The 23,074-nt window shown below is 52.2% G+C and overlaps 9 protein-coding genes across 10 annotated transcripts in view; 4 read left to right on the forward strand and 5 right to left on the reverse strand.

Annotated features, from left to right (window-relative positions):
• Nucleotides 1–23,074, forward strand: part of LOC130606756 (protein MRP-126-like) — a 201,326-nt gene that overhangs the window by 33,242 nt on the left and 145,010 nt on the right. The gene's annotated exons all lie outside the window — the stretch shown is intronic.
• On the reverse strand, nucleotides 1,505–1,924 carry LOC130606700 (claw keratin-like). Its single transcript, XM_057423225.1, has one exon. It carries the CDS (start codon nucleotides 1,922–1,924, stop codon nucleotides 1,505–1,507), a length of 420 nt encoding a protein of 139 aa, XP_057279208.1.
• Nucleotides 6,625–7,131, reverse strand: LOC130606677 (claw keratin-like). 2 transcript variants are annotated; one of them, XM_057423187.1, is made up of 2 exons: nucleotides 6,834–7,131; nucleotides 6,625–6,743 (listed from the first exon to the last, which is right to left on the reverse strand). In XM_057423187.1, exons 1-2 carry the CDS (start codon nucleotides 7,129–7,131, stop codon nucleotides 6,625–6,627), a joined length of 417 nt encoding a protein of 138 aa, XP_057279170.1. The 2 variants fall into 2 exon arrangements, with proteins under 2 accessions (XP_057279170.1, XP_057279169.1); XM_057423186.1 differs by having other exon boundaries at nucleotides 6,625–7,131.
• Nucleotides 9,005–9,556, forward strand: LOC130606764 (claw keratin-like). The gene is made up of 2 exons (XM_057423284.1): nucleotides 9,005–9,320; nucleotides 9,447–9,556. The coding sequence occupies exons 1-2, from the start codon at nucleotides 9,005–9,007 to the stop codon at nucleotides 9,554–9,556; spliced, it is 426 nt and encodes a 141-aa protein (XP_057279267.1).
• On the reverse strand, nucleotides 11,883–12,380 carry LOC130606649 (claw keratin-like). The gene is made up of 2 exons (XM_057423163.1): nucleotides 12,128–12,380; nucleotides 11,883–12,037 (listed from the first exon to the last, which is right to left on the reverse strand). Exons 1-2 carry the CDS (start codon nucleotides 12,378–12,380, stop codon nucleotides 11,883–11,885), a joined length of 408 nt encoding a protein of 135 aa, XP_057279146.1.
• Nucleotides 14,252–14,722, forward strand: LOC130606650 (claw keratin-like). Its single transcript, XM_057423164.1, has one exon. The coding sequence runs from the start codon at nucleotides 14,252–14,254 to the stop codon at nucleotides 14,720–14,722; it is 471 nt and encodes a 156-aa protein (XP_057279147.1).
• LOC130606651 (claw keratin-like) lies at nucleotides 17,071–17,514 on the reverse strand. The gene has a single exon (XM_057423165.1). It carries the CDS (start codon nucleotides 17,512–17,514, stop codon nucleotides 17,071–17,073), a length of 444 nt encoding a protein of 147 aa, XP_057279148.1.
• On the forward strand, nucleotides 19,385–21,265 carry LOC130606652 (claw keratin-like). The gene is made up of 3 exons (XM_057423166.1): nucleotides 19,385–19,709; nucleotides 19,773–19,851; nucleotides 21,199–21,265. The coding sequence occupies exons 1-3, from the start codon at nucleotides 19,385–19,387 to the stop codon at nucleotides 21,263–21,265; spliced, it is 471 nt and encodes a 156-aa protein (XP_057279149.1).
• Nucleotides 22,188–22,667, reverse strand: LOC130606653 (claw keratin-like). Its single transcript, XM_057423167.1, has 2 exons — nucleotides 22,388–22,667; nucleotides 22,188–22,324 (listed from the first exon to the last, which is right to left on the reverse strand). The coding sequence occupies exons 1-2, from the start codon at nucleotides 22,665–22,667 to the stop codon at nucleotides 22,188–22,190; spliced, it is 417 nt and encodes a 138-aa protein (XP_057279150.1).

The raw sequence follows: 23,074 nt of genomic DNA on the forward strand, positions 1-23,074 counted from the left end.
TCCCTAAATGCCTTGTCCCCATCTCCTCCACATTCCTGCATACCTGCACCATTTCCACCTCCAGGTTTTCCTCTGTCTCCCAGTGCTCCTTGGAGAACATTTCCTTTTCTCCCCCAACGGCTGAAGGTGAAGATCTTGCCAGCCAGGTCTGTGTCACCCACCTTCAGCTTGCAGACATGGCTACGGCAAGGAATGACAGGAGAGTTTCTTAAACATATGCCCTGCAACCGCCTTTGAGGACTTTTCTGCCCCTTCTTCACATAGGAGACCATAATGTAGACTATGCTGCCACACAGCTCCCAAAGCATCCAACCACAGCAGTCATGCCAGGATCAAACAAACCCCAGTACAGTGTCCTCAAGAGAGACACACATGCCACCATGTGAGCCAGCACATAACACATGCCTGAGAAACAGTTCACAGTAACGTGAATATATATTTTCCTGAGGTCCCCAGAAATGACCAGCCTGCTGCCACATTGCACTTCCTGATGGCCTTGGCAGGAACTGCCTCTGCGCAAGACCAATGAGCAGTGCTAGGGTCATAATGAGAAGTTACGTGGTGACCGGAGGGACTTCATAAGCCTCGATATTGCAACCTCTTGCTCAAAGAGCTTTGCAGTTTTTACGACTTGGCAGCACAGGGGAAATCATGGCTTGGAGGGACACTTGGGAAGAATTGGCTGTGTCTATCACTTCCCTTCCTACTTGTCCCCACCCTTATCAGGGCATGGGGACTTGTTCAGCATGTGGCAGGAGAACTGTACATGCAGTTGTTTTCTCTCCGTTTTCTTGCACCTCTAAATTTGACCAACACCAAGCCAACGAAAGGAGGCAATGGCAGGATGTGGGTTCTACAGAGGATTAGGAACAACTGCTGCTGGACCCATGATGTTTCCTTTACATATTCCAAGAGGGCGTTGAGATTGTTGTGTTGATTGATGGAGAGAGACGGGAGAGAGCACACTGGGGAATGCTCTACAAGACCCGTCTTGTCACGGTCTAATCAGTCAGAACACACTGAGCAAACTCATCCCAAATTCTCCAAAGGCACAACATGGGAGATTCAGAGGAGGACAACATGTCTAGAGGTTTAGGACATGTAGAAAGGAGAAAATATCAGGAAAAAAAAAAGAGGTTAACATTGCGATGCAGCACAGCTTTTATTGCAGTTTAAGGGGGATAAGGAGCTGGGACAAGTGCAGGGCCCCAACCAATGGCAGCCCATGTCTTCAGGCCGTGAACAGACCTACACTGAGCATAAATCATACTGCATGGGCAGGGGCCCAGTGCAGGTCTCTGTCATCAGGGGGCAATGAGCCTTGAAGGGATACTCAAGGAGGGCAGGAGGACAGAAGAGGTGGGGAAAAAACAGGCATGAGGCATCCAAGCTCTGGATCCCAGTAGTACTGAAGGGATGTTCTTCCAATGGGTATCATCATGCTGGGTTGTTCCAGGGGCTTTCCTGGAGCTCTCTGTCATCTGAGGCAAGCATCAGCTGGAGCTTAGCAGCTCCCACAGCTGGCACCGAAGGACAGGAGGCCTCGGCCCCAGCCGCCATATCCTCCACAGCCACCGAAGCCTCCATAGCCACCAAAGCCCCCATAGCCTCCACAGCTACCATAGCCTCCATAGCCACCATAGCCACCAAGGCCTCCATAGCCACCATAACCTCCATAACCACCACGGCCTCCATAACTGCCACCATAGCCCCCAGCAATGGCAGGGACTCCCGCTGAGCCCACAGCGCTGTGCTGAGGGAAGGAGCTGAGGATGGGTCCGGGGAAGGTGACCACCGTGGCTGGGGGCTGGATCACCACTGAGGAGCTCTGGCACTGACGCACGCAGGGCTCGTTGGTGGTGTCAGCCAGTGGGCATGGGGCGGCCACCCCACAGGAAGGGGCACACAGGCTGGAGCAGGACATCTTTCAGGCAGGTACGGAGTCCTGGAAAATGCATCAGGGATTAAGCACAGGTGAGTGCAAGAAACTCTGCCAAGGCAGGCAGGGAGAGATCTGCAAGAGGCTCCCAAGAGCCGCACTTACCCGTTTGATCAGGAGAGTCAAGAGGAGGAATATGGATAGAGGTTGTGAAGTCTTCTGCCCTTTTATACATTTCCCAGTCCACCTGGGGCATCAGGCATGGGGTGCGGGCAGAATCCACAAGGACTCATGGAAGCCAGTGAATAAACTTCATGACACACGAAATTAGACATGTAACTCTTGGCCCTCTTTATTTGGGTCAGTGGTATGCTAATGTGCCCCAGAGTGCGTATGGGTGATGGGATATGGCATGGCACAGTTCATGATAGACAAGGTGCTGATGAAGCTGAGCTAGCAGCTCCAATAAACACGCATCTGTCATTAACTTCACCCCCCTTTTGCCTACATAGAAGAGTCACAGGCATTTCTCAGAAGATTGCTGTGCCCAGCCATGCTGCCCACAGTAGAAGCCCTACTGCTGAGTGAGCCAGCAGTGCCCTGCTTGTCTGTGCCTGCGGGAAGAGTGGCTACATGCACCCTGGCTCTCTGTGGTTTCTCACCAGCCTCTCCTGTAGCAGTCCTCAATGTCGATGTGAGGAATTGAGTCCCTCCAGAGAGGGCTCGAGGAGGACCATGCTCACAGACACGTGGCCAAGGAAGATGTGGGAGTCCTGCTTTCCTTCCTGCCCTCGTAATCCTCCGTGCACGTCTGCCTCTCACACATGACTCTGCTGTCGTACCTCACTGCTCCCCAAACACGTCAGTGTTGAGCTCCCATCATGCGGGTCTTGCCCCAGACAGCAAATGCAGCTCTTACTGTTAGTTTGTCTGTCAATCAGCAAGCCTCAATCACTCCCTGATAAGCAAGGTCACAGAGATGTCTAAGATATATTCCTGACCTACTTTCCCAAAAGTGCATTGGAAGATGGTGGTCCTTTGGGACTCATTCCAAGCATAAGGAATGGATTCTCTGTTTGCCCAACCTTCCAATGCCTCTATTGATCACCTTGTAAAAGAGAGGTAATGCAGGCGTCATGGCTGTGCCCAGGATTGCAAAGCACTCCTGCAAGGTGCCCAAGGCTCCAGCACATGAGCAAAGTGGGAGGATTAGGGATCGATCATGGTTTATTGGTTTTGTGAGGTTAGCTATAGCATCGCCTTGTCTTTCAAGTCATGGCGACCCATGATTTGCCCCTCCCATTCCCTGTTTGCTCTCCAGGGCATGTTTGTTTGATGCTCTCCCCAATAAGGATGGATTCACGTTGTTTCATGGGGCTTCACCACTTGATTTCATCATTAGCTGGGGCTTCTGTGAATGATGCTTGCCACTGCCCCAGGCAGTATAGGACAAGTATAAAAGAGCTGAGAGCTTCACAGATCCCTATCCAGCTTCTTCCACTCGACTCTCCCGATCACTATGGTAAGTCCAAGACTTATGTTCCTTTTTCTTTTCTCAGCTGTCTTCTTCGATGTCTCTTTTGCTGTCTTTTTTGCTCCCCTTACATCGTGAATATTTAGGATGTGGTGGTGCTCTCTCTTAACGAGGGAAATACTGGGAACTTAAACGTGCATTAAGATCTTGCTGTAAGGTTACGGAACACTGATGCACTGTCGTCCCTTTGGTTCTCATTGACGTCCCATCATCTGCTTTTGATCTCGTCTATTTCCCATATTCATTTGATGAGGGGGCTTTTCTTCTTACCTATGAGGCCGTCAGTCTCAGGGAGCATGTGGGAGAGCAAAAGGTTTACAGCAGCAGGTCAACTGTGGAATGGGACTTAGTTCTGCCTGCCTGTGATAATACAGGCAATGTTCTGGAGAAGAGGTTCCAAATGCAAGAGGGTTATAAGGGATTTGGAATAACGCCTTTGACTGTACTGTAACTCTGCCTGTCCTCCAGCTTGACCTCCTGAAGAGAAGAATGTTCTGCTAAGGCCTGTGTACTCCTTCCTGTGGGGTGGCCGCCCCGTACCCGCTGGCTGACACCACCAACGAGCCCTGTGTGCGTCAGTGCCAAAGCTCCTCAGTGGTGATCCAGCCCCCAGCCACGGTGGTCACCTTCCCCGGACCCATCCTCAGCTCCTTCCCTCAGCACAGTGCTGTGGGCTCAGCGGGAGTCCCTGCCATTGCTGGGGGCTATGGTGGCAGTTATGGAGGCTATGGTGGATTTGGCGGCTATGGTGGCTACAGTGGCTATGGAGGCCTTGGTGGCTATGGGGCTATGGAAACTCTGGTAGCAGTGGAGGCTATAGAGGCTTTGGCAGCTACAGAGGCCTTGGTGGCTATGGGGGCTGCAGATATGGCAGATGGGGCCAAGGCCTCATATCCTTAGGTGCCAGCTGTGGGAGCTGCTAAGCTCCACCTGATGCTCGCCTCAGATGACAGCTCCTGGAAAGGCTCTGGCACATCATAACATGATGAAATCCAAAGGAAGAACAACCCTTCAGCACTGCTGGGGTCCATCGCTTCGATGCCTCAAGCCTGCTGGAGCACAACTCTGCCTTCACTCTGGCCCGTTTGAGCATCCCTTCAAGACTAATTGCCCCTAATGACAGAGACACACACTGGGCGCCTGCTCCTCTGGCACTGCTGATGCTCTTTGTTGCTCTGCCCACTGCCAGTAGACGTGGGCTGATCTTTGCCAGGGCTTTGCTCTTCTCTCAACACCTTCCCTCCTTAAACTGCAATAAACACTGTGTTTCATCACAGTGTTGACACTTGGATTTATTTGATTCTTCCTTCATACACAAAATCCAAAGTTGCAGTAAGGGTTCCCATGAGTGTCCCAGACAGCTCCCATCCACGGCCTTCTCATGGAGACCTTCAGAGGATGCCTGACTTCCTTCTGCTTTCCCTCAGAAATGACATCTTGCTACAGGAGGTTTGCCCAGAGCAGGGACTGTGGTCAGCTGGAGGGACTACATCTAATCCTTCTTTCCCTCCCTTCTCTTTTCAACACCTTTGGCTCTTATATCGTGCAGACCGAGAAGAACTGCTGTGACCAGCAGTGGGTTTGCTGACCTCTCTGGGCATTTTTCATTGGCTGCCTGCAGCCCCAGGCCTCCTGGATTGGCATGCCAATGCAGCCATCTCAACAGCAAAGGCCCACCTCAGATACACTTGGGAGAATAAAGGTCAAATGCAGAGAGTGTCACCAATCCCCAGCACCTCCCCATATGCCTTGCCTCCATCACCTCCACATTCCTGCAGCCTTTCACCATATTCACCTCCAGGTTTCTTCTCTCTCCCAAGGATCTTTGAAGCACTTTTGGCCTCGTCTGCTCTCACTGGGGAAGCATAAGCTTTTCTCATCCATTCCCAGTGTCACCCACCTTCAGCCTGCAAACATGGCTCTGCTCAGGAATGACAGCGGAACTTCCCACAGCCCCATGCCCTGGAACAGACTTTGCTGGACCTTTTATTGCCCTTCCTCATATGCAAGCCCACAATGTAACCCACACTGCCACACACCTCCCAAAGCATCCAGCCAATACAGGATCACTGAAGCCCTCTTCTACCATGGTACACTCAGTAGGCACACATGGGACACCATGTGAGCCAGCACAGAGCTGATGACTGAGAGAAAGTTCAGGGAACTGGTTAGATAAGAGGATGGATGACCCCTCTTTTCCTGGGTACCCAGCAGTGACAAACATGCTGCCACATTCACCTTCCTGATGGCTTTGTCCAGAGCAGTGCAAGACCACTGTGCATGACCTAGATGCAACAATAAGAAGACACTTGGAGAAGGAAGGGGCCTTTGGAGGATCAGCAGTGCAACATCTCGCTAAAAGAGCTTTGTGCTTCGTGTGACTTGGTTACCTGGGGACAAATCATAGCTTTGAAAGGTAACTTGGGAGCATGTGGCAGTGTCTATCACACACTTTCTCACTGGGTGTAGGGACATGGATGATACATGCACTTATTGTCTCAACCTTTCCGTGGAGCTCCCAGTGTGACCAATACCAAACCAACAAAAAGAGGTAATGGCAGCATGCTGGTTTGCTGAAGACTTGGAAGAACTTCCAAAGGACCCATAAAGCATTTTCAAATCTTCCAAGTGGCCTTTGAGAATACATTGTGTTTACTGCTGTAGGGACACCTAAGGAAGCTCAGCACGCTGTGCTTCACAAGACTGAGACTGAAGTTGGAAACCACTGACCAACAGTCCTAACAGTAGTGCTACCAGGGGACTACTGTGGGAGCTTCAAGCAGTGCAGACTAATGACTGGAGATTAAGGGCAAGTAGGAAAGAAAAAAGGATCAGGAAAAACCAAGGGTCACATTGCGGTGCAACACAGCTTTATTGCAGTCTGAGGTGGGGAAGAAGTTTGGACAAGAGCAGAGCCCAGACCAAGGCCAGCCAAAATCTCGTGGCTGTGGGCAGAGCTATAAAGAACATCAGCCCTACCACAGGAGAAGGCACCAAGACTGGGTCTCTGCTACCAAGGCAACAAATATGGAAGGGATGCTCAAGCAGGGCAGAAGAAATGAAGTGTTGGCCCAGAAGGAGGAATGAGGCGTCCAAGCTCTGGATTCCAGCAGTGCAGAAGAGATGTTCTTCCTTCGGGAATCATCATGTTGGGATATGCCAGGGGCTTTCCTAGAGCTCTCTGTTGTCTAAAGCTGGACCTGGGTAGGGCTTAGCAGCTCCCACAGCTGGCACCGAAGGGAAGGAGGCCTCTGCCCCAGCCTCCGTAACCACAGCCCCCAAAGCCTCCATAGCCACCAAAGCCTCCGTAGCCACCAAGGCCTCCATAGCCTCCACAGCTACCATAGCCACCAAGGCCTCCAAAGCCACCAAGACGTCCATAGCCACCATAGCCCCCGTAGCCTCCGTAGCCCCAGTAGCCACCAAGGCCTCCATAGCCACCATAGCCACCAAGGCCTCCATAGCCTCCAAATCCACCATAGCCTCCATAACTGCCACCATAGCCCCCAGCAATGGCAGGGACTCCCGCTGAGCCCACAACGCTGTGCTGTGGGAAGGAGCTGAGGATGGGTCCAGGGAAGGTGACCACTGAGGCCGGGGGCTGGATCACCACTGAGGAGCTCTGGCACTGACGCACGCAGGGCTCGTTGATGGTGTCAGCCAGCGGGCATGGGGCGGCCACCCCACAGGAAGGGGCACACAGGCTGGAGCAGGACATCTTTCAGGCAGGCAAGGAGTCCTGGAAAATGCACCAGGGATTAGGCAAGGGTGAGGGCAAGAAACTCTGTCAAGGGAGGCAGGGAGAGATCTGCAAGAGGCTCCTAAGAGCTGCACTTACCCGTTTGATCAGGAGAGTCAAGAGCAGGAATCTGGATAAAGGTTGCAAAGCCTTCACCTCTTTTATACACGTCCCAGGAGGACCAGGGCACCAGCCAAGGGGCGGGGGCAGAATCCACAAAGACTCATAGAAGCCAGTGGATAAACTTCATGACACATAGATAAGTAACTCCAGTCCCTCTTTACTGGGCTCAGTGGTATGCAAATGTTCCTTGTAGTGCGTATGGGTGATGGGATATGGCACTGCATAGTTCATGATAGACAGGACGCTGCTGTAGCTGACATGTCAGCATCAGTAAACCCAGGTCTGTCATTATTCCAGCACTTTGCCTACATGGAGAGTCACAAGCATCTCTCAGAAGTTTGCTGTGCCCAACCATGCTGTCCTCAGCAGCATCTCTGCTACTTAGTGAGCCAGGACTGCCCAGCGTGCCCATGCCTGCGGGGAGCATGGCCACGTGCACCCTGGCTCTCTGTGGGTGCTCATCAGCCTCTGTCACAGCCCTCAATGTCCAGCTGAGGAATCGAGGCCCTCCAGAGAGGCCTTAAAGCGGACCACCCTCACAGACATATGGCCAAGGAGGCTGGGGGAGTCCTTATTCACCTCCTGCTCTTCTGCCATCCGTGCACTTCCCCCTTTCCCACATGACCCTGCTGTTGGATCTATCACCCTGCTCCCCAAGCACGTCAGTGTTGAGCTCCCAGCATGTGGATCTTGCCCCAGATGGCAAATGCAGCTCCTACTCTTTGCATTTCTGCCCATTTCTGTCACGATCCTCAATCACACCCTGACTATCAAGGTCGTGGAGATGGCCAAGGCTTAAGCATGCTCCTGAGCTGTTTACCCAAAAGTGCATTTGGAAGATGGTGGTCCTTTGGGACCCATTCCAAGCATATGGAATGGCTTCTCTGCTTGCGCAACCACCCATTGCCTCTGTTTACCACCTTGTAAAAGAGAGGTAATGACAGACATTATGTCTGTGCTAAGGGTTTCAGAGCACTTCCACAAGGTTCCCAAGAATCCAGCACATGAGCAAAGTGGGAGGATTAGGGAGAGATGAGGATTTATAGCTGCTGTTGCGTGAATAATAATAGAGCCATATTCCATAGAAGGATGTGTCATAGTTTATGCTTCCTATCAGCTCTTTCTTAACACAATTTTTTTTATAATTAAACAACATATAATTGTTTCACATTAATGCTTGCGTCATGAAGTTTGCATGCTTCTCATCTTGATTACCTGTAGACAAGCTATATGACAGTAATATTCTGGGAGATGCCTGGGACTCTTCCATGTAGGCAAACATCGGGATTAGTGACAGATCTGTGTTTATTGATGCTGCCATGTCAGCTACAGCAGCATCTTGTCTGTCATGGAATGTGCTGTGCCAAATTCCTTCACCCATATGCACACCAGGACACCTTCACATACCACTGACCCCAGTAAAGAGGGACAAGGGTTACTTATCTAATTATGCGTGTCATGAAGATTGTTCATTAGCTTCCGTGAGTCCTTGCTGATTCTGCTCACACCCCATGGCTGATGCTCTGGGCAGTCTGGGATATGTATAAAAGGGCAGAAGACTTCACAGCCTCTATCCAGATTCCGGCTCTTGACTCTCCTAATCAAACGGGTAAGTGCAGCTCTTAGGAGCCTCTTGCAGATCTCTCCCTGCCTCCCTTGACAGAGTTTCTTGCCCTCATCTGCCCATAATCCCTGGTACATTTTCCAGGACTCCTTGCCTGCCTGAAAGATGTCCTGCTCCAGCCTGTGTGTCCCTTCCTGTGGGGTGGCTGCCCCATGCCCACTGGCTGACACCATCAACGAGCCCTGCGTGCGTCAGTGCCAGAGCTCCTCAGTGGTGATCCAGCCCCCGGCTTCGGTGGTCACCTTCCCTGGACCCATCCTCAGCTCCTTCCCTCAGCACAGCGTTGTGGGCTCAGCGGGAGTCCCTGCCATTGCTGGGGGCTACGGCGGCAGTTTTGGAGGCTATGGTGGATTTGGAGGCTATGGTGGCTATGGAGGCCTTGGTGGCTATGGTGGCTACGGAGGCCTTGGATTCTACGGGGGCTATGGAGGCTATGGTAACTGCGGAGGCTATGGGCGTCTTGGTGGCTATGGAGGCCTTGGTGGCTATGGTGGCTATGGAGGCTATGGTAGCTGTGGAGGCTATGGAGGCTTTGGTGGATACAGAGGCTTTGGCGGCTACGGCGGCCTTGGAGGCTATGGAGGCTTTGGGGGCTGTGGATATGGAGGCTGGGGCCGCGGTCTCAGGTCCTTCGGTGGTTGGTGTGGCAGCTGGTAAACCACACCTGGGACATGCCTCAGATGACAGAGAGATCCAGGAAAGCCACCGGCACATCTCAACATGATGATGCCCAAAAGAAGAACATCTCTTCCGCACTTCTGCCATTCAGAGCTTTGACACATTTTGCCTGTTGGAGCCCAACTCTGCCTTCCTCCTCCTCTGCTTGAGCATCATTTCCAGAGGCATTGACCTCTCAGATCAGAAACCCCCACCACGAGCCGGCTCCAGTGGAAGGGCTGATGCTCTTTGTAGTTCTGCCCACTGCCTGCAGCGGTTGCATTGCCTTGGTTGGCATAATCCAATTCTCCCAATTTTATCCCTGCTTCAAACTTCAATAAAAGCTGTGCTGTATCGCAATGTTGAGCGTTTGTCTTTCCTGATCCGTTCTTCTTCTTTCTCTCTTGCCCTAAACCTCTGGCCTTCTTGTGCTGGGCTTCTTCAGTAATCCACAGTAGTGGTTTTGGAGCACTTGGGTGGCTTGCTCAGTCTGATGTGAATGAGGATGACCGTCTCATCTGGGTTCTGTGGAGGATGTCACAGCGAGCTTCCTCTGGTCTTCCTCCAGCAATAAACACAATACATTCCCAGAGCTCTCTTGGAAGACGTGAAAGCACCTTAGGTGTCATGTGGAATGTTTTCAAAATGCTCTGCAAAATTAGTATTGTACAATTGCCTCCCATTGTTGACTTCCATAATGGTCACATTGGAAGGTCCAGTTAAATGGAGAAAAAGAAATGCAAGTAGAGTGCTGCTGGCACATGCTGGTAATACCTCGTGCCCATTCAGGTATGGGTACTACTCAGAAAGGCACGCAAAAGTGTTCCCAAGTGTCTGCTCTGAGCCAGGATTTTCCCCCTATATCCAAGTCAAATGAAGCATAAAGCTTTTTGAGAGGGAGGTTGCAATGCCAACCCCGTCAAGATCCTTCTCTTCCCCAGGTAACTTCCCATTGCGTGATCCTAGCGCTGCACTTTGGTCTTGTATACAGGCAGTTCCAGACAAAGGCATCAGGAGGGGCAAATTGTCAGCACGTTGGTCTTTGCTGGGGAGCCCAGGTGCAGACATGTCCTCTGTCCCATATCTGCCTGGATTTTCCTGGACTTTCTCTCAGACACCTTTTATTCGGTGGCTCACATGGTGTCTCCTGTGTGTCCCCTGAGGACACTGTGGTGGGAGGGGGTTTGGGGGATCCCATCTCTGCTGCCATATCTGGGTGCTTTTGGAGCCATTTGGCAGCTTGGGCTTCATTGTGAGCTGGTATGAGTAGAAAGGCAGGAAAAGGCCAGCAAATCTGTTTCAGGTCACTGGGTGTAGGAAGTTGTCCTGTTGTTCCTGGGAGGTTCTGGGTCTGCAGTGTAAGGTGGGTTACATAGTTGTGAGGACAGTCTGCAGCAGCAGTGATGCGCAGATGGGGCCAAAAATGCTCCGAGGAGCACTAGAAGAGGAAGAAAACACATGGTGCCACGTTGCAGGAATGTGGAGGCAATGGAGTCAAGGCATCTGGGGAGGTGCTGGCAATTGGCGACACTCTTCTTTAGACCTGTATTCTAACAAGCAACTCTGAGGTGGATCTTTACCATTGAGATGACTTCATTGTTATGCCAGTCCCATGAGAGCTGGAGCTGCAGGCAGCTCATGGCAATGGCCAGAGTGGGCAGAAAATTCACTGCTGGTCCCAACAGTTCTTTTTGAGCCACGCAGTGCAGGAGCTTAAGGAGGGCAGAAGCCACGGAGGGAAAGAAAGATTAGCTGTGGTCAATGAGAATGCGCAGGGTCCCTGCTCTGGGCAACCCTCCCATAGCAACAGGTGATTTCTGAGGGAAAGCAGGAGGAAGCCAGACACCACCCAAAGGTCTCCTTCAAATGGTCATGGGTGGGAACTGTCTAGGACACTCATGGGAAACCATAATGCCACATGGGATATTGTGCATGGAGGAAGAATCAAATAAAACCAAAGGCCACCAATGTGATGCAACGCAGCTTTTATTGCAGTTTAAGGGGGAAAGGTGTTGGGACAAGAGCAGAGCCCCGAGCAAGGTCAGTCCAGCACTGCTGGCAGTTGGCAGTGCTCCAAATGGCATCAACCATGCTGCAGGAGCAGGAACCTAGTGTGGGTCTCTGTCATCATGGGGCAACGAGTCTTGAAAGAATGCTCAAGCAGGACAGGAGGAAAGCAGAGCTGGGCTCCAACAAGCAACAGGTGTCCAAGCTCTGGATCCCAGAAGTGATGAAAGGACGTTCTTCTTTAGGGTATCGTCAAGTTGGAATGTGCCATAGACTTCCCTGGAGTTCTTTGTTGTCTCAGGCCGGTCCCAGGTGGGGCTTACCAGCTGCCACACCAACCACCGAAGGACCTGAGACCGCGGCCCCAGCCTCCATATCCACAGCCCCCAAAGCCTCCATAGCCACCAAAGCCTCCATAACCACCAAAGCCTCCATAGCCACCAAAGCCTCCGTAGCCGCCAAAGCCTCCGTAGCCTCCACAGCTACCATAGCCTCCATAGCCCCAGTAGCCACCAAGGCCTCCATAGCCACCAAGGCCTCCATAGCCACCGTAGCCACCATAGCCTCCAAATCCTCCATAGCCTCCATAACTGCCGCCATAGCCCCCGGCAATGGCAGGGATTCCCGCTGAGCCCACAACGCTGTGCTGAGGGAAGGAGCTGAGGATGGGTCCGGGGAAGGTGACCACTGAAGCTGGGGGCTGGATCACCACCGAGGAGCTCTGGCACTGACGCACGCAGGGCTCATTGGTGGTGTCAGCCAGCGGGCACGGGGCGGCCACCCCACAGGAAGGGACGCACAGGCTGGAGCAGGACATTCTTCTCTTCAGGAGGTCAAGCTGCAGGAAAAGACAGAATTATGGCGCAGTACACAGCCTAAAGCCAAATCCCTCCTCTCTTTTTTGTGCTTTCGATCCTTGCTCCAGGACATTCCCTGTATCATGTCAGGCAGTCAGAGACAGCGCAGAAACCTGAGCTACAGTTGACATGCTGTTGGAAACCCCTTGCACTCCTCCATGCTCTATGAGCCTGAATGCCCCTGAGACTGACATAGGAAAAAGGACCCCACATCAATCACAGATAAGAAAACAGTGACCTCACAAGGGACTTGATTGCATTGGTTGAATTATAGATCTGACCTACAGGTTAAACTTCAAAGCTTTCCCTGTCTCTAAGAGAGCACCATCGCATCCTATCTATTATCATGAAAGGTGTTGGAGAAGACAGCCAAGAAATGCTATCAAAGATACACAGCTGAAGAAGGAAAAAAGGACGTAAGCCTGGGACTTACCTGAAGGATCAGGAGAGTCAAGAGGAAGAAGCTGGATAGGGAGCTCTGAAGCCCTCAGCTCTTTTATACATGTCCCACACTGCCTGGGGCAGTGGCCAGCGTCAGCGACAGAAGCCCAAGCTAAGGAGGAAATCAAGCTGTGAAGCCTCATGAAACAAAGTACGCATCCTCACTGGGGTTCGTAGCGAGCAAACGTGCCCTGGAGAGCAAACAGAGAATGGGAGGGGCAGATCACGACACGCCATGACATGAAAGACAAGGTGACCTCATGGCACCAATAAACCCCGATCGGTCCCTAATCCTCCCACTTTGCTCATGTGTTGGAGTCTTGGGCACCTTGCAGAAGTGCTTTGCAATCCTGGGCACAGCCATCACGCCTGTCATTACCTCTCTTTTACAAGGTGATAAACAGAGGCATGGGAGCTTGGGCAAAGACAGAAGCCTTTCCACATGCTTGGAATGACTTCTGAAGGGGCAAGGCATTCCAGCACCCTTTTGAGGCAACAGTTCAGAGCATCTCTGACCCTTGGCTTCCTCTATGACCTTGCTTTTCAGGGCGTCACTGGGCCTTACCGACCAAGAGGCATGAAATGAGTAGGAGCTGCATTTGATTTGTGGGGGGAGACTCATATGCTGGGAGCTCAGCATTTACGCCCTAGGTGAGCAATGACATCCAGCACCAGGCTCAGGGTGGGAAGGATACATGCACAGAGGCACAGGATGGCAAGAAGGGAACCATGACTCCCCCAGCTTCCTTGGCCACGTGTCTCTGAGTGTGGACCTCCTCGAGCCCTCTCTGCTGGGAACCAATTCCCTGAACTGAACATTGAGCGATAATACAGGAGAGGTTGATGAGCACCCAGAGGGAGCCAGGGTGCACATGGCCATGCTCCCCACAGGCCCAGGCATGCTGGGCACTACAGGCTCCATCAGATGTGGGCAGGCAAAGTGGGGGACTAAAGACAGTCTTGTGCTTATCGGTGTTGCAACGTCAGCTACAACAGCATCTTGTCTATCATGGAATGTGTCATGTCATCTTCCTTCACGCATGTGCATGCCAGGGCACCTTCACGTACCACTGACCCCAGTAAAGAGGGACAAGAGTTACTTATCTAATTATGCGTGTCATGATGCTTATCCTCTGGCGTCCTCGAGTATTTGCGGATTCTGCCCACACCCCATGGCTGATGCCCAGGGCAGTCTGGGAAATGTATAAAAGAGATGAGGGATTCAAAGCCTCTATCCAGATTCCTGCTCTTGTCTCTTTGGATAAATCGGGTAAGTGCAGCTCTTGGGAGACTCTTGCAGATCTCTCCCTGCCTCCCTTGACAGAGTTACTTGCCCTCACTCTTGCCTAATCCCTGGTGCATTTTCCAGGACTCCTTGCCTGCCTGAAAGATGTCCTGCTCCAGCCTGTGCGTACCTTCCTGTGGGGTGGCTGCCCCATGCCCACTGGCTGACACCGTCAATGAGCCCTGTGTGCGTCAGTGCCAGAGCTCCTCAGTGGTGATCCAGCCCCCGGCCTCAGTGGTCACCTTCCCCGGACCCATCCTCAGCTCCTTCCCTCAGCACAGCGTTGTGGGCTCAGCGGGAGTCCCTGCCATTGCTGGGGGTTACGGCGGCAGTTATGGAGGCTATGGTGGATTTGGAGGCTATGGTGGATTTGGAGGCTACGGGGGCTATGGTGGCTATGGAGGCCTTGGTGGCTATGGTGGCTACGGAGGCCTTGGTTTCTATGGCGGCTATGGAGGCTATGGTAGCTGTGGAGGCTACGGAGGCCTTGGAGGCTATGGAGGCTTTGGGGGCTGTGGATATGGAGGCTGGGGCCGCGGTCTCAGGTCCTTTGGTGGTTGGTGTGGCAGCTGGTAAGCCACACCTGGGACATGCCTCAGATGACAGAGGGATCCAGGAAAGCCACCGGCACATCTCAACATGATGATGCCCAAAAGAAGAACATCTCTTCCGCACTTCTGCCATTCAGAGCTTTGACACATTTTGCCTGTTGGAGCCCATCTCTGCCTTCCTCCTCCTCTGCTTGAGCATCATTTCCAGAGGCATTGACCTCTCAGATCAGAAACCCCCACCACGTGCCGGCTCCAGTGGAAGGGCTGATGCTCTTTGTAGTTCTGTCCACTGCCTGCAGTGGTTGCATTGCCTTGGTTGGCATAATCCACTACTCCCAATTTTATCCCTGCTTCAAACTTCAATAAAAGCTGTGCTGTATCGCAATGTTGAGCGTTTGTTTTTCCTGATCCGTTCTTCTTCTTTCTCTCTTGCCCTAAACCTCTGGCCTTCTTGTGCTGGGCTTCTTCAGTAATCCACAGTAGTGGTTTTGGAGCACTTGGGTGGCTTGCTCAGTCTGATGTGAATGAGGATGACCGTCTCATCTGGGTTCTGTGGAGGATGTCACAGCGAGCTTCCTCTGGTCTTCCTCCAGCAATAAACACAATACGTTCCCAGAGCTCTCTTGGAAGACGTGAAAGCACCTTAGGTGTCATGTGGAATGTTTTCAAAATGCTCTGCAAAATTAGTATTGTACAATTGCCTCCCATTGTTGGCTTCCATAATGGTCACATTGGAAGGTCCAGTTAAATGGAGAAAAAGAAATGCAAGTAGAGTGCTGCTGGCACATGCTGGTAATACCTCGTGCCCATTCAGGTATGGGTGCTACTCAGAAAGGCACGCAAATTTTTCCCAAGTGTCTGCTCTGAGCCAGGATTTTCCCCCTATATCCAAATCACATGAAGCATAAAGCTTTTTGAGAGGGAGGTTGCAATGCCAACCCCGTCAAGATCCCTCTCTTCCCCAGGTAACTTCCCATAGCGTGATCCTAGCACTGCACTTTGGTCTTGTATACAGGCAGTTCCAGACAAAGGCATCAGGAGGGGCAAATTGTCAGCACGTTGGTCTTTGCTGGGGAGCCCAGGTGAAGACATGTCCTCTGTCCCATATCTGCCTGGATTTTCCTGGACTTTCTCTCAGACACCTTTTATTTGGTGGCTCACGTGGTGTCTCCTGTGTGTCCGCTGAGGGCACTGTGGTGGGAGGGGGTTTGGGGGATCCCATCTCTGCTGCCATATCTGGGTGCTTTTGGAACCATTTGGCAGCTTGGGCTACATTGTGAGCTGGTGTGTGAGGAAAGGCAGGAAAAGGCCAGCAAATCTGTTTCAGGTCACTGGGGGTAGGAATTCGTCCTGCTGCTCCTGGGCCTAGCTGGGACTGCAGACTGGCTGTGGTGGACGCAGGAAATGGACAGTACAAGAATTTGGAGCAACAGTGAGGGGCAGATGGGAACAATAGTGCTCTGAGGAGCATTAGAAGATGGAGGAAACACAATAGGTGAACAGGGTGCCAGGTTGCAGGAATGTGAAGGCAATGGAGACAAGGCATTTGGTTATGATCTGGCAATTGGTGACACTCTTCTTTAGACCTGTATTCTAACAAGTAACTCTGAGGTGGACCTTTACCTTTGTGATGACTTCATTGTTCTGCCAGTCCCTTGAGAGCTGGAGCTGCAGGCAGCTCATGGGAATGGCCAGAGTGGGCAGAGAATGCACTGCTGGTCCCAACAGTTCTTTTTGAGCTGCACAGTGCAGGAGTTTAAGGAGAGCAGAAGCCACAGACAGAAAGAAAGATTAGCTGTGGTCAATGAGCATGAACAGGGTCTCTGCTCTGGGCTACCCTCCCATAGCAGTAAGTGATTTCTGAGAGAAAGCAGGAGAAAGCCAGACGCCACCCAAAGGCCTCCTTCAAGTGGTCATGGGTGGGAACTGTCTAGGACACTCAATGGAAACCATAATGCCACATGGGATATTGTGCATAGTGTATGGAGGAAGTATCAAATAAAAGCAAAGGCCACCAATGTGATGCAACACAGTTTTTACTGCAGTTTAAGAGGGAAAGGATTTGGGACAAGAGCAGAGCCCCGAGCAAGGTCAGTCCAGCACTGCTGGCAGTGGGCAGTGCTCCAAATGGCATCAACCATGCTGCAGGAGCAGGAACCTAGTGCGGATCTCTGTCATCATGGGGCGAGTCTTAAAAGAATGCTCAAGCAGAGCAGGAGGAAGGCAGAGCTGGGCTCCAACAAGCAACAGGTGTCCAAGCTCTGGATCCCAGAAGTGATGAAAGGACGTTCTTCTTTAGGGTATCGTCAAGTTGGAATGTGCCAGAGACATCCGTGGAGTTCTTTGTTGTCTCAGGCCGGTCCCAGGTGGGGCTTACCAGCTGCCACACCAACCACCAAAGGACCTGAGACCGCGGCCCCAGCCTCCATATCCACAGCCCCCAAAGCCTCCATAGCCACCAAAGCCTCCGTAGCCTCCACAGCTACCATAGCCTCCATAGCCCCAATAGCCACCAAGGCCTCCATAGCCACCAAGGCCTCCATAGCCACCGTAGCCACCATAGCCTCCAAATCCTCCATAGCCTCCATAACTGCCGCCATAGCCCCCGGCAATGGCAGGGACTCCCGCTGAGCCCACAACGCTGTGCTGTGGGAAGGAGCTGAGGATGGGTCCGGGGAAGGTGACCACTGAGGCCGGGGGCTGGATCACCACCGAGGAGCTCTGGCACTGACGCACGCAGGGCTCATTGGTGGTGTCAGCCAGCGGGCACGGGGCGGCCACCCCACAGGAAGGGACGCACAGGCTGGAGCAGGACATTCTTCTCTTCAGGAGGTCAAGCTGCAGGAAAAGACAGAATTATGGTGCAATTAATGGCGTAATGCCAAATCCCTCTCTCTTTTTTCTGCTTTCGATCCTTGCTCCAGGACATTCCCTGTATCATGTCAGGCAATCAGAGACAGCGCAGAAACCTGAGCTACAGTTGACATGCTGTTGGAAACCCCTTGCACTCCTCCATGCTCTATGAGCCTGAATGCCCCTGAGACTGACATAGGAAAAAAGACCCCACATCAATCACAGATAAGAAAACAGTGACCTCACAAGGGACTTGATTGCATTGGTTGACTTATAGATCTGACCTACAGGTTAAACTTCAAAGCTTTCCCTGTCTCTAAGAGAGCACCGTCGCATCCTATCTATTATCATGAAAGGTGTTGGAGAAGACAGCCAAGAAATGTTATCAAAGACACACAGCTGAAGAAGGAAAAAAGGACGTAAGCCTGGGACTTACCTGAAGGATCAGGAGAGTCAAGAGGAAGAAGCTGGATAGGGAGCTCTGAAGCCCTCAGCTCTTTTATACATGTCCCACACTGCCTGGGGCAGTGGCCAGCATCAGCGACAGAAGCCCAAGCTAAAGAGGAAATCAAGCTGTGAAGCCTCATGAAACAAAGTACGCATCCTCACTGGGGTTCGTAGCGAGCAAACGTGCCCTGGAGAGCAAACAGAGAATGGGAGGGGCAGATCACGACACGCCATGACATGAAAGACAAGGTGACCTCATGGCACCAATAAACCCCGATCGGTCCCTAATCCTCCCACTTTGCTCATGTGTTGGAGTCTTGGGCACCTTGCAGAAGTGCTTTGCAATCCTGGGCACAGCCATCACGCCTGTCATTACCTCTCTTTTACAAGGTGATAAACAGAGGCATGGGAGCTTGGGCAAAGACAGAAGCCTTTCCACATGCTTGGAATGACTTCTGAAGGGGCAAGGCATTCCAGCACCCTTTTGAGGCAACAGTTCAGAGCATCTCTGACCCTTGGCTTCCTCTATGACCTTGCTTTTCAGGGCGTCACTGGGCCTTACCGACCAAGAGGCATGAAATGAGTAGGAGCTGCATTTGATTTGTGGGGGGAGACTCATATGCTGGGAGCTCAGCATTTACGCCCTAGGTGAGCAATGACATCCAGCACCAGGCTCAGGGTGGGAAGGATACATGCACAGAGGCACAGGAGGGCAAGAAGGGAACCATGACTCCCCCAGCTTCCTTGGCCACGTGTCTCTGAGTGTGGACCTCCTCGAGCCCTCTCTGCTGGGAACCAATTCCCTGAACTGAACATTGAGCGATAATACAGGAGATGCTGATGAGCACCCAGAGGGAGCCAGGGTGCACATGGCCATGCTCCCCACAGGCCCAGGCATGCTGGGCACTACAGGCTCCATCAGATGTGGGCAGGCAAAGTGGGGGACTAAAGACAGTCTTGTGCTTATCGGTGTTGCAACGTCAGCTACAACAGCATCTTGTCTATCATGGAATGTGTCATGTCATCTTCCTTCACGCATGTGCACGCCAGGGCACCTTCACGTACCACTGACCCCAGTAAAGAGGGACAAGAGTTACTTATCTAATTATGTGTGTCATGATGTTTATCCACTGGCGTCCTCGAGTATTTGCGGATTCTGCCCACACCCCATGGCTGATGCCCCGGGCAGTCTGGGAAATGTATAAAAGAGATGAGGGATTCAAAGCCTCTATCCAGATTCCTCCTCTTGTCTCTTTGGATAAATCGGGTAAGTGCAGCTCTTGGGAGACTCTTGCAGATCTCTCCCTGCCTCCCTTGACAGAGTTTCTTGCCCTCACTCTTGCCTAATCCCTGGTGCATTTTCCAGGACTCCTTGCCTGCCTGAAAGATGTCCTGCTCCAGCCTGTGCGTACCTTCCTGTGGGGTGGCTGCCCCATGCCCACTGGCTGACACCGTCAATGAGCCCTGTGTGCGTCAGTGCCAGAGCTCCTCAGTGGTGATCCAGCCCCCGGCCTCAGTGGTCACCTTCCCCGGACCCATCCTCAGCTCCTTCCCTCAGCACAGCGTTGTGGGCTCAGCGGGAGTCCCTGCCATTGCTGGGGGTTACGGCGGCAGTTATGGAGGCTATGGTGGATTTGGAGGCTATGGTGGATTTGGAGGCTACGGGGGCTATGGTGGCTATGGAGGCCTTGGTGGCTATGGTGGCTACGGAGGCCTTGGTTTCTATGGGGGCTATGGTGGCTATGGTAGCTGTGGAGGCTACGGAGGCCTTGGAGGCTATGGAGGCTTTGGGGGCTGTGGATATGGAGGCTGGGGCCACGGTCTCAGGTCCTTTGGTGGTTGGTGTGGCAGCTGGTAAGCCACACCTGGGACATGCCTCAGATGACAGAGGGATCCAGGAAAGCCACCGGCACATCTCAACATGATGATGCCCAAAAGAAGAACATCTCTTCCGCACTTCTGCCTTTCAGAGCTTTGACACATTTTGCCTGTTGGACCCCATCTCTGCCTTCCTCCTCCTCTGCTTGAGCATCATTTCCAGAGGCATTGACCTCTCAGATCAGAAACCCCCACCACGTGCCTGCTCCAGTGGAAGGGCTGATGCTCTTTGTGGTTCTGCCCTGTGCCTGCAGTGGTTGCATTGCCTTGGTTGGCATAATCCACTACTCCCAATTTTATCCCTGCTTCAAACTTCAATAAAAGCTGTGTTGTATCGCAATGTTGAGCGTTTGTTTTTCCTGATCCGTTCTTCTTCTTTCTCTCTTGCCCTAAACCTCTGGCTTTCTTGTGCTGGGCTTCTTCAGTAATCCATAGTAGTGGTTTTGGAGCACTTGGGTGGCTTGCTCAGTCTGATGTGAATGAGGATGACCGTCTCATCTGGGTTCTGTGGAGGATGTCACAGCGAGCTTCCTCTGGTCTTCCTCCAGCAATAAACACAATACATTCCCAGAGCTCTCTTGGAAGACGTGAAAGCACCTTAGGTGTCATGTGGAATGTTTTCAAAATGCTCTGCAAAATTAGTATTGTACAATTGCCTCCCATTGTTGGCTTCCATAATGGTCACATTGGAAGGTCCAGTTAAATGGAGAAAAAGAAATGCAAGTAGAGTGCTGCTGGCACATGCTGGTAATACCTCGTGCCCATTCAGGTATGGGTGCTACTCAGAAAGGCACGCAAATTTTTCCCAAGTGTCTGCTCTGAGCCAGGATTTTCCCCCTATATCCAAATCACATGAAGCATAAAGCTTTTTGAGAGGGAGGTTGCAATGCCAACCCCGTCAAGATCCCTCTCTTCCCCAGGTAACTTCCCATAGCGTGATCCTAGCACTGCACTTTGGTCTGTATACAGGCAGTTCCAGACAAAGGCATCAGGAGGGGCAAATTGTCAGCACGTTGGTCTTTGCTGGGGAGCCCAGGTGAAGACATGTCCTCTGTCCCATATCTGCCTGGATTTTCCTGGACTTTCTCTCAGACACCTTTTATTTGGTGGCTCACGTGGTGTCTCCTGTGTGTCCGCTGAGGGCACTGTGGTGGGAGGGGGTTTGGGGGATCCCATCTCTGCTGCCATATCTGGGTGCTTTTGGAACCATTTGGCAGCTTGGGCTACATTGTGAGCTGGTGTGTGAGGAAAGGCAGGAAAAGGCCAGCAAATCTGTTTCAGGTCACTGGGGGTAGGAATTCATCCTGTTGCTCCTGGGCCTAGCTGGGACTGCAGACTGGCTGTGGTGGACGCAGGAAATGGACAGTACAAGAATTTGGAGCAACAGTGAGGGGCAGATGGGAACAATAGTGCTCTGAGGAGCATTAGAAGATGGAGGAAACACAATAGGTGAACAGGGTGCCAGGTTGCAGGAATGTGAAGGCAATGGAGACAAGGCATTTGGTTATGATCTGGCAATTGGTGACACTCTTCTTTAGACCTGTATTCTAACAAGTAACTCTGAGGTGGACCTTTACCTTTGTGATGACTTCATTGTTCTGCCAGTCCCTTGAGAGCTGGAGCTGCAGGCAGCTCATGGGAATGGCCAGAGTGGGCAGAAAATTCACTGTTGGTCCCAACAGTACTTTTTGAGCTGCACAGTGCAGGAGTTTAAGGAGAGCAGAAGCCACAGACAGAAAGAAAGATTAGCTGTGGTCAATGAGCATGAACAGGGTCTCTGCTCTGGGCTACCCTCCCATAGCAGTAAGTGATTTCTGAGAGAAAGCAGGAGAAAGCCAGACACCACCCAAAGGCCTCCTTCAAGTGGTCATGGGTGGGAACTGTCTAGGACACTCATGGGAAACCATAATGCCACATGGGATATTGCTCATTGTGCATGGAGGAAGTATCAAATAAAAGCAAAGGCCACCAATGTGATGCAACGCAGCTTTTATTGCAGTTTAAGAGGGAAAGGAGTTGGGACAAGAGCAGAGCCCCGAGCAAGGTCAGTCCAGCACTGCTGGCAGTGGGCAGTGCTCCAAATGGCATCAACCATGCTGCAGCAGCAGGAACCTAATGTGGGTCTCTGTCATCATGGGGTAACGAGTCTTGAAAGGAGGAAGGCAGAGCTGGGCTCCAACAAGCAACAGGTGTCCAAGCTCTGGATCCCAGAAGTGATGAAAGGACGTTCTTCTTTAGGGTATCGTCAAGTTGGAATGTGCCATAGACTTCCCTGGAGTTCTTTGTTGTCTCAGGCCGGTCCCAGGTGGGGCTTACCAGCTGCCACACCAACCACCGAAGGACCTGAGACCGCGGCCCCAGCCTCCATATCCACAGCCCCCAAAGCCTCCATAGCCACCAAAGCCTCCGTAGCCACCAAAGCCTCCGTAGCCGCCAAAGCCTCCGTAGCCTCCACAGCTACCATAGCCTCCAAAGCCCAAATAGCCACCAAGGCCTCCATAGCCACCAAGGCCTCCATAGCCACCGTAGCCACCATAGCCTCCAAATCCTCCATAGCCTCCATAACTGCCGCCATAGCCCCCGGCAATGGCAGGGATTCCCGCTGAGCCCACAACGCTGTGCTGTGGGAAGGAGCTGAGGATGGGTCCGGGGAAGGTGACCACTGAAGCTGGGGGCTGGATCACCACCGAGGAGCTCTGGCACTGACGCACGCAGGGCTCATTGGTGGTGTCAGCCAGCGGGCACGGGGCGGCCACCCCACAGGAAGGGACGCACAGGCTGGAGCAGGACATTCTTCTCTTCAGGAGGTCAAGCTGCAGGAAAAGACAGAATTATGGCGCAGTACATGGCCTAATGCCAAATCCCTCCTCTCTTTTTTGTGCTTTCGATCCTTGCTCCAGGACATTCCCTGTATCATGTCAGGCAGTCAGAGACAGCGCAGAAACCTGAGCTACAGTTGACATGCTGTTGGAAACCCCTTGCACTCCTCCATGCTCTATGAGCCTGAATGCCCCTGAGACTGACATAGGAAAAAAGACCCCACATCAATCACAGATAAGAAAACAGTGACCTCACAAGGGACTTGATTGCATTGGTTGACTTATAGATCTGACCTACAGGTTAAACTTCAAAGCTTTCCCTGTCTCTAAGAGAGCACCGTCGCATCCTATCTATTATCATGAAAGGTGATGGAGAAGAC

Source organism: Pezoporus wallicus, unplaced genomic scaffold (genome assembly GCF_028554395.1).
Source record: "Pezoporus wallicus isolate ANWC-B61680 ecotype Strahan unplaced genomic scaffold, APGP_CSIRO_Pwel_v1 scaffold_8441, whole genome shotgun sequence".
Classification (NCBI taxonomy): Eukaryota; Metazoa; Chordata; class Aves; order Psittaciformes; family Psittacidae; genus Pezoporus; species Pezoporus wallicus.

What these genes read in the sequence shown, in the direction of transcription:
- LOC130606700 (XM_057423225.1), bottom strand. Translation starts at nt 1,924, where the DNA reads ATGTCCTGCTCCAGCCTGTGTGCCCCTTCCTGTGGGGTGGCCGCCCCA.
- LOC130606653 (XM_057423167.1), bottom strand. Translation starts at nt 22,667, where the DNA reads ATGTCCTGCTCCAGCCTGTGCGTCCCTTCCTGTGGGGTGGCCGCCCCG. An exon ending in TGGCTACGGTGGCTATGGAG is followed by an intron (nt 22,325 to 22,387) that starts GCCTTGGTGGCT and finishes GTAGCTGTGGAG; the next exon opens with GCTACGGAGGCTTTGGCGGC.
- LOC130606651 (XM_057423165.1), bottom strand. Translation starts at nt 17,514, where the DNA reads ATGTCCTGCTCCAGCCTGTGCGTCCCTTCCTGTGGGGTGGCCGCCCCG.
- LOC130606650 (XM_057423164.1), top strand. Translation starts at nt 14,252, where the DNA reads ATGTCCTGCTCCAGCCTGTGCGTACCTTCCTGTGGGGTGGCTGCCCCA.
- LOC130606649 (XM_057423163.1), bottom strand. Translation starts at nt 12,380, where the DNA reads ATGTCCTGCTCCAGCCTGTGCGTCCCTTCCTGTGGGGTGGCCGCCCCG. An exon ending in AGGCTATGGAGGATTTGGAG is followed by an intron (nt 12,038 to 12,127) that starts GCTATGGTGGCT and finishes GTAGCTGTGGAG; the next exon opens with GCTACGGAGGCTTTGGCGGC.
- LOC130606677 (XM_057423186.1), bottom strand. Translation starts at nt 7,131, where the DNA reads ATGTCCTGCTCCAGCCTGTGTGCCCCTTCCTGTGGGGTGGCCGCCCCA.
- LOC130606764 (XM_057423284.1), top strand. Translation starts at nt 9,005, where the DNA reads ATGTCCTGCTCCAGCCTGTGTGTCCCTTCCTGTGGGGTGGCTGCCCCA. An exon ending in AGGCCTTGGATTCTACGGGG is followed by an intron (nt 9,321 to 9,446) that starts GCTATGGAGGCT and finishes GTGGATACAGAG; the next exon opens with GCTTTGGCGGCTACGGCGGC.
- LOC130606652 (XM_057423166.1), top strand. Translation starts at nt 19,385, where the DNA reads ATGTCCTGCTCCAGCCTGTGCGTACCTTCCTGTGGGGTGGCTGCCCCA. An exon ending in TGGCTATGGTGGCTACGGAG is followed by an intron (nt 19,710 to 19,772) that starts GCCTTGGTTTCT and finishes GAGGCCTTGGAG; the next exon opens with GCTATGGAGGCTTTGGGGGC. An exon ending in GGTGGTTGGTGTGGCAGCTG is followed by an intron (nt 19,852 to 21,198) that starts GTAAGCCACACC and finishes TCCTGGGCCTAG; the next exon opens with CTGGGACTGCAGACTGGCTG.